The sequence below is a fragment of the Nematolebias whitei genome, chromosome 1, assembly GCF_014905685.2.
Source record: "Nematolebias whitei isolate Nwh7 chromosome 1, NemWhi1, whole genome shotgun sequence".
Lineage (NCBI taxonomy): Eukaryota > Metazoa > Chordata > Actinopteri > Cyprinodontiformes > Rivulidae > Nematolebias > Nematolebias whitei.
In genome coordinates this window covers 20,361,181-20,369,561 of record NC_056498.1, presented here as the reverse complement: position 1 = coordinate 20,369,561, position 8,381 = coordinate 20,361,181, and the positions used below count along the sequence as shown (strand labels likewise).

Genomic DNA, 8,381 nt, shown 5'->3' with positions numbered 1-8,381 from the left:
ATGAATGAGTAAATAAGTGTGAGTAAATAAGTGAGTGTATGAGTAAATAAATGAGTAAATAAGTGAGTGAGTGTGTGAGTAAATGAATGAGTAAATGAATGAGTAAATAAGTGAGCGAGTAAATAAGTGAATAAAATGAGTAAATAAGTGAGTAGGTGAGTGGGCGAGTAAGTAAGTGAGTAAGTGAGTAAATAAGTGAGTGAGTGACACACACACAAATCTAAAAAAATTAAAGTTTGTGGCTTGCGAGTTCTGTCATTTTAACTATTCTGACATGCACTTGAAAAAATTTGGACACCCCTGGTTTAGGGGCCTCTCCACATGGACTCGTGTCTGAAACAATATAAAGCTTTAAAGTGTTCTCAAAAAAAAAAGAAAAAACTATTCTGTGTGAATGGGACCTTAAAAACTGTGTGACCAGCTCAGTATTAAAGCCTAAAGCGGTCCACCCAGGGCGTGTAAATCAGAAATGTAAACAGACAGAGCTGTTGATAACCACAGGCCTGTAATTTACCAGTGACACACGTAGCTTGTTTCCTGTAGCTACACTACAGGTCACATATATACACGAACAAACCCACTTACCTTTTCAGGTGTTGTCACACACTCTTTGGCTCCGATAAACAATTATTAATGAACACTAAAGTCAGATAAATGTTGTAGGGCTTCACTTTTTAACTAAATTTAAAGACCAAACTAAACAGCTACTGACATAAACCTGTAAGTTTCATATAGATTTATACAAAGGGTTTTCTATAACTTGAAGGGATCTCAGACTAGTTGGAACAATTGACATCATTTGATAAACAATGTTGACGTCACGTTTTGGTACCTGCTCGGCCTGGTTGGAACCACAGAGCCAAGGGTTCTAAAAAAAGGGACCGGTTCTACATACCGTGGGTAAAAGGGGTAAGAGAGACACAGAGACAAACAACCATTTACTCTCTCACTCACACCTAGGGACAATTTAGAGTTACCAATCAGTCTAACATGCATGTTTTTGGTCTGTGGGAGGAAACTGGAGTACCCGGAGAAAACCACGCATGCACAGAGAGAACATGCAAACTCAACCCAGAATGTCCCCCAGCAGGGATTTGAACCGGCGACCTCATAGTTTCTACCTTGACACAAATATATTTTAAACACTGAGGACAAAGAGCAGCTCTGGAATCATCCCTAACAGCACTAATATGATAACAATAATAATAATCAATAAAAATAATCATTGATGGCAGAAACCAAACTATTATTAACATTATATAATATATATAAACTATTATAAAACTAGAAAACCATGCATTATTACTATGTTGTTTACTTGTTTATAATACAGTTGTCAGTAATGTAATATATTATTATATTATAACTCATTGTTTATGTTGCATAAAGGAGTTGCACTGGCATTTATGCATTACACAAATATGATGATGTGAAGTTGTGCTACAGCCAGTTGCCACTGCTCTTGACAGGAGCCACCAAGTTACACTAAATGAGCAAAGAAGAAAAAGACAATTCAAAAGTTTAAAGAACTGATTTTTTTTTTAACAGTGAAAAGAAAGAAATCTCTCATTATTTAGACAGAAGTTTAAAAATGACGCCATGGCTTTAAAATGTACTAAACCAACAATCGTGAAGGAAAATGAAGAAATTTGATGAGTTCAGTGAATGCAAACTAGACTCAAATGTGCATCGTGTGCTTTGCCTTCATACGAAGGGTTCTGCTGCCAGTGCATTTTTTCATGTTTGGTATAAATAAACATGTTTTTAGAATTAAAAAATGTCTCAAGTGACCAGCTTAGGGCAGACAAAAAGGGTTTAAACACCCACACACACACGAGTGCACTTTATGTACATGCCGACACAAACAAAACAGCAGCATGTGCACAAACGGGCACAGCAGAACCAGATACAAGGCCTTTTTTATGGAGGGGGGTAGTTCGGTCCACAGCTGACCTAACATAAACCTCTGTTCATTCAGAAGTCCAGCTGTCTTCCAGTTGGCACAAACCCCTCAAGACGGACCACACATTTGGGCCACTTCCTACAACAACGTTCCTGCAGACAGAAGCCTTCACAGGCAACAGCTGGACGCTTGGAGAGCTGGAAGGAAGCTGTCGAGATCACACAGTCTAGATATGAAGTGCAACACGACAAAGGAGCAGACGACTCAAACAAGATCAAACTATTAATAGCACACAGCTCTCGGGGTTTATTTTGGATTCCAGCGAAGAATAAAATAAGAATAGTGTGAGCGTTTAGGAAGCATTCACACATCTTTCTTCCGTACGTTTTGCAGCATCTTTCTCGTTCCACAATTTTTGTGCTATTTCAACAAATCACAAATCAAAACGTCCAGCTCTTTCTGAAGAAGGGTGCTGTGACTTTTGGTATGGGTGCGACTTTAGCTTTTTGAAACATTTAGCCTTTTCTGACCTTTTTTCCCCCTCATTTTTCCATCCTTCATATCTTTAGATCCATTTACAAACTTTTACTGCTCCTTTCACATTTTCTTCTGCTTCAGCTTCTTTCAGCTTCCGTGTGCAAACTTTTGTCCAGCTACTTTCAGCTGTTTTGTGCTCCTTTCATATTCTTGCTGCTAAGTACATTTTTTGTGTTTCTTCTAACGTCTTTCTGTTAATTTCAGCTTGTTATGTTCCTTTCAGCTTATTTATAAGAGTTTCAGCTTTTTCTGTTATTTCAGCTACTACTTAGCTGTTTTATGCTAATTTTAGCTTTTTCAGTTATTCCACATTTTCTGCACTCGTTTCAACTATTTTCAGCCCAATTCAGCAAAAATGTGTTCCTTCCACTTCCTTCTGGTAAATTAAGCTTCTTTCTGCTCTTCTAGCTACTTTTCAATTATCTGTTTTTGTTGCTAATTTAAGCTGTTTTCAGATAATTTCCACATTTTTGTGCTGTCTGCTTCTTTCAGCCTAATTCGGCAAAACTGCATTCTTTCTGCTTTCTTCTACTAATTTAATTGTTCTACATCTTCCAGATACTTCTTTTTAGCTTTTTTTTTTTTTAGCTAATTTCAGCTGTTTTCACATAATTCAAGTTGTTTGTGGTTAATCTAACAGTTTTTTGCTACTATTCGTCTTGATTGTCCTTTTGGTTGCTTTTGTGTTTTGATTTGTTAAAAAAATAAAAAAATAGAGAAACTTAAATTTGTATGCCTCTTTTATGATTGTCTATTGTTGTCGTTATTCTTTGTTGAAACCAGGTCTCTCTTGTAAACGAGTCCTCGAGGCTCAATGGGATTAACATGTCTAAATAAAGGTTGAATGAATTTCCGCTACTTCCAGACTAATGTCTTTATGGTAGTTTCAGCTTCTTATGCTCCTTTCAGCTTTTTCTACTAGGTTCGACTTTTTCAGCCATTTCAGCTACTATTTACCTGTTTTTATGAAAATTTTAACTTGTTCAGCTAATTCCACATTTTTTAGCTCGTTTCAACTCTTTCTGCTAGTTTAAGCTTCTTTCTGTCATTTCAGCTATTTTTGTGCTAATTTCAGCAGTTTTTTTTTTTTAGCAAATTTACTCATTTTGTGCTAATTTAAACCTAACTCAGCAAAAAGTTATTCTTGCTTTCTTCTGCTAATTAAGGCTTGTTCTTTCATTTCATCTAGAATTCAGCATGTTTTTAAAGTTAATTTCAGCTGTTTTTCAGCAATAAGCTTTCACACAGCATTTTCTCTAGTTTAACATGTTTTTGCCTGTTTGTCACAAAAAACCACTGAATTTCATCAACTACAAAGAAATGCTACATTATGACTGACCTGGTTAAATTTAAAGGCTTTGCTGCATAAAGGTGCACGTGAGACGACGTGCATCAGTGAGCAGTCTGACAGATAAAAACTTTAACTCACCGTTGGTTGTGGTGGTGACTCCGTCTGATTTGGTGAAGTCTATACTGGCGTAGGCTCCGTTCTCTGGCGGGGGCACCATCCCTGCCGTCACTGCGCTCCCGTTGCTGCTACCAGATCCAGACGTTGTGGATTCTGTACAACTCCCATCCTCCCTCAGCTCCAAAGCAATGTAGTTGAGGCCGTTCTGGTAGCCAACAGACATGTTCCTGCACATTCTGCTACTGGCTCCAGCCCCTGAAAAAGAGGGGGAGGAGGATGCTGGGGTCCTCGAGTCTGTGTTCGTTTCTGTGGAGCCCGGCTGGGCTTGGTGAGGCAGTAAATCCCCTACGCCCTCCACGGACATCCAAACGCTGTCGAAAGAAGCTGAGCTGGCCCACTTGAAGGCCTGTCCCTCTGCTTCGTAAGATCCGTTGGGGGCTGTGGGGTTAGACAGCGAGGGCTGGGTGGATGAGGGGCCAAGTCCTCCTCCGGATGGAGTTGAATTAGAGGAGGAGCTGGAAGAGAACGTCTCCGAGCTGTGTCTCCGTCTGCCTTGGGGATCTGCTCGCACCACCTTTGGCTCCAGCTGGTGGCTTGATGGGGGGAGAGGAGGGGAAATAGAGGAGGAGTTGGATGGGAGATAACCGTAATGTCCATCGATCACACAGAGGTGCTGCAGCATGGCTGTGGGGCTTGTTTGAGTCCGCTCACCTCTGCTGAGGTTAAACGTCATGTCTGTGTAATCATCTCCTACTGACCTCCAGCGATCTCCTCGCTGGACTCCAGGGGAAGCCAGCACCCCTGGATTATTGGCAAGAGGTCGGATGTAGCTGGGTGGGTTCCAGGGCGCAACGAGGCTGGGCCTGGGTGACTGATTCTTACTCGTACATCCAGCAGCAACCTGCTGGTCTGCTCCTACCTCCACACTCATGTAATCCTGGGAATGGGGAGGGGAACGACGAGGGTCACTTGAACTCAGGGGGTGTGTTTCGTCTTGGGCTGAGAGCGGATAGGCGGGAGGCTGCTGTTGGTGTGGAAAGTGATCACCAAACTCGATGTTAATGTACTCTCCTGGACTGGAAGGGCCCTCACGCGAGCCGTCGGCAGCCGGGACTGAAGTCGAGGAGCCTGCAGACGCTGCGGAGGGCTCGCTAACCTTCAGCGGACCGTGGAAGCTCTTCCTGCCTAAAGGAAGGCGGGTGGGCCTCACAATCCGCCTGTCAGCCATCGCTGCGGTTGTATGGTGAGCTCCATAGGGGGGAGGAGGATGAGAGGGAGTGGAGGTGCTGCTTCCTCCTCCACCCCTTTTTTGTGGTATTGACATTGAAGCTGTTGCGACTGATGAATACACTGGCTTAGCAGGAGAACTCATGGGTACGTACTCCCCATCCTCTTTTTCATCTCGTTCTCTGGTGGGGGCCTTGTAGGAGCGAGGGAGGGAGAAATAGGGGCTGTAAGACTTGGGGGTCTCCACAGGGGTGTAATATTCACCACTATCTTCACTTATGAGCTTGCACCTGCCACTGTTGCTGTAGGACATGTCCATATACTCCCCGTTCTGCGGTCTCTCTGCTATGCTGTCGCTCCGACCGGCAGCAGCCATGCTGGAGCTACTGTGAGGGCTTGGAGAGGACTGTACCGGGGAGGGAGAGGTGCCGCTACCCCCTGGGAGCATCATCATGTAGCCGTGAGAGTCTGTGGAAGATTGAGGCTGGATCTGTGGATTGTGGTGAGCGGGGCGTGTACCTAATTGAGGAGAGTGCGACGCGTTGTAGGGGTAAGATGTTGGTTGCATAGGCATGTAGTCAGGAGGGGTATCCCGGGGCGACGCGGCCACGCCACACATCATGGGCATGTAGCCGCCGTCTTCCTTGGCAGAGGAGGAGGAAAGCGGGGGGCGCTCAGCAGCAGACTCTGTCCGGGACAGCGTGGAGGGACGGCTCTGCTGGCTGTGCTCAGAGCAGGAGCTGTAGTCAGAGCGGAGAGAAGAGGAAGAGGAGGACGGCCCACCGCGGAGCAGCCCACTGCCAAATGGCAACACCACGTCTGACCCTTCGTCCAGAGAGGAGTTGGTCTGGGTCATTTTCTGATAAACTGCAACTCCAGAGCCTCCTGTCGCACCCCCAGTAGGTCTGGAGAAAGAGTGAGTCCTCCTCCTTAGTGAGGATGAAGATGAAAATCGCTCATCCTCCACAGCTGATGTGCTCTCTTCGCGTGGTGCGTCACCTCCACTAGCATTTCCAAAACACACGCTGGTGCCAAACACCTCCCGGCTCCAGCTCATGGCCATGTAATCATTTAGACAGTTCTCCTCTCTGATTGGTGGCGTGTTTCCCAGCGAGTCTGGGGTGTTGCTCCTCACCCGGAAGTACCGGAAGTCACCCGGGCTGGAGCCGTACTCATCCGAAGAGTTGAAGCCACCATCCGACGGCGAGCCGCATATTGATGCACTGGACGGGCGAGTGAGCGTGTCCGATACGGAGCCGTGACCGCTGCTGGAGGAAACGCTCACTGGACTGGTGGTGGAGGGAAAGTGGGAAACGGGAAGCGACGCGGAGCGGGCGTGACAGGTGGATGATGAACCTGGGATGGCTCTGACGTAGCGACTGCTCCCAGTGCTTGTTCCCGCGTTTCCCGTGGCAACTCCACTCCAACTGCTGCCGCCGGCCGCTTCCTGACGATTATGAGCCGCACGAGCCGCGTTGAGGTGCACCAGACTTCCTGTGGCCGAGCGGAAGGGCCGGTTCATCGTCCCCTCGCCTTCGCTGGATGTGCGAAAGCGATAGCCACTCGCCCCAGAGCTTTTACTCGAGGGCGGCGTGCCAACCACAGACTCCGTCCTCGACCGCCGCTGCAGCCCCGTCTGACTCGGCGGCAGGTTGCCCAGGTGGCGCCGCGTCGTGATGAACGACATGGGGTTGGAACCCGAAGACTGGCTTTTGCTCCTCGGCCGGAACTCGGCGAAAGCTTTCAAGGCTTTCATCGTCTCCAGGATGGTCTCGTGCATGTTTTGGGCCACAACAGAATCGTCCACCTGCATCCATATCTCCCCAGGCCCAATAGAGGAGGAGCGGCCCACCTCGATGAAAAAGAAGCTCTCCGAATGTCCACAGCGCCTTATATTCATCAGCTGGAGGTTGACGCAGGGGGTTTCGGAGTTCAGTTTGACAAGGTGAACAGTTTTAGTGGACAGGCATAGCCGGTAAACACCTGTGAGGTTTTTAGTTTGACCCAGTCCTTTGGGTTTCACATTAACCTGCCAAACCTCTTTAAACACAGTACCAGGACTGACAGTACCATAACCATCATCCAAATCATCAGAGTCCACGTGCCCTCTCTTCCCCTCGCTCATCAGCTCACTGATGGCGACATACCAGTCCTCCTGCTCCTGCTCGTTCTCAGCCACGATGGCAAAGTACTCGTCCTTAGTGTAAAGGGCGATAAGGTGTTTGTTTTTCGAGTCCGCCCTTTTGTTTACAGTAAAGCACTGGTAGAGGTATATCACCCTCTTGGGGGGTGAGGGGGCCACGGCCCCCCCGCTCACCGCCGCCGAGCGCAGGCTGTTCCTGAACTTCTTCTCGCTGTCGTAGTACTCCAGGCGGCTCGGGCCCAGGTGACTGGCAGCCCGAAGCACGAAGAACCGCTTGTGTCCGTGCTTCTGCTTCCTCAGATAGCCACACTTCCGAATGTCGTCGACGGAGTCCGAGGCGTTGTTGGCCACGGTCACCGCTGCGTACACATGGCCGCCGCCGGCCGCGTCCTCGCCGGATCTTCTGCCCGGGGACTCGGGGGCGTTTTCCCCGAGAAGATGCTGCTGCTGCGGAGCGAGCTGGTAGTGATGCTGCGGATCCTTTGGCGACTCGTGTGCGAGGTTGTGTTGGTGGAGACTGGAGGGCGGCAAATATTGGTGGAGACGAGAGCCGCCGCCTCCTCCTGCTGCTGCTCCGCCGATATTAATTATCAGGGAAGGGGGTTCCCCAACCGAGCCGTCCCCGTTCGTGGCCGCAGGTTTCGTCCCCACGTCCCTCTGCTGCGCCTCCGCCAACAACATCGTTGCCTTGCCTTCCTGGTAGTTCGTGAAATTAGCCATGAGAGCTTACAATCAAAGGTCACTTTAGTAGCAGGCTAATCCTAGACCCCATTCTTGTTTTGGGAGACGAGCTCCCGAGTCCGGCTAGGCCAGCTAACGTTGACTCGCTCGGTTGATTTGCGATCCGCACACAGACCGGCTTTGTTACTCCAAAAAAAAAAAAGGCTATTTTCTTTGTAGCAGCGAGGCAGGTAATCCAAAGCGGGCTTTTTTTCATGAAATAAAGCCTACCGTGTAAAACATGACCACGTCCAGCCGTGTTTCTGCCACCGGGGGGGACCAGTTAGCTCCGTTAGCACTCCCTTTCCTTCTACTCCTGTACACATCTCTACGGGCCACAGCACAAACAACACATGACCCTCTGCGTCAACGAACAAATGGGCGGGACTACGAGTCAAACTCTACATTTGATTGGTCAATCACTTTGAGTGACATTTAATGAC

General features: G+C 47.7%; 1 protein-coding gene across 1 annotated transcript in view; it reads right to left on the bottom strand.

The window, feature by feature from the left end:
- Positions 1-8,129, bottom strand: part of LOC119408688 (insulin receptor substrate 2-B) — a 30,599-nt gene extending 22,470 nt beyond the window's left edge. Inside the window, exon 1 of the mRNA XM_037675532.1 lies at positions 3,870-8,129. Within this exon, the coding sequence (XP_037531460.1) occupies positions 3,870-7,938 (4,069 nt within the window). The 5' untranslated portion in view covers positions 7,939-8,129. The remainder of the gene's footprint in view (positions 1-3,869) is intronic.
- Positions 8,130-8,381: the final 252 nt, after the last annotated feature.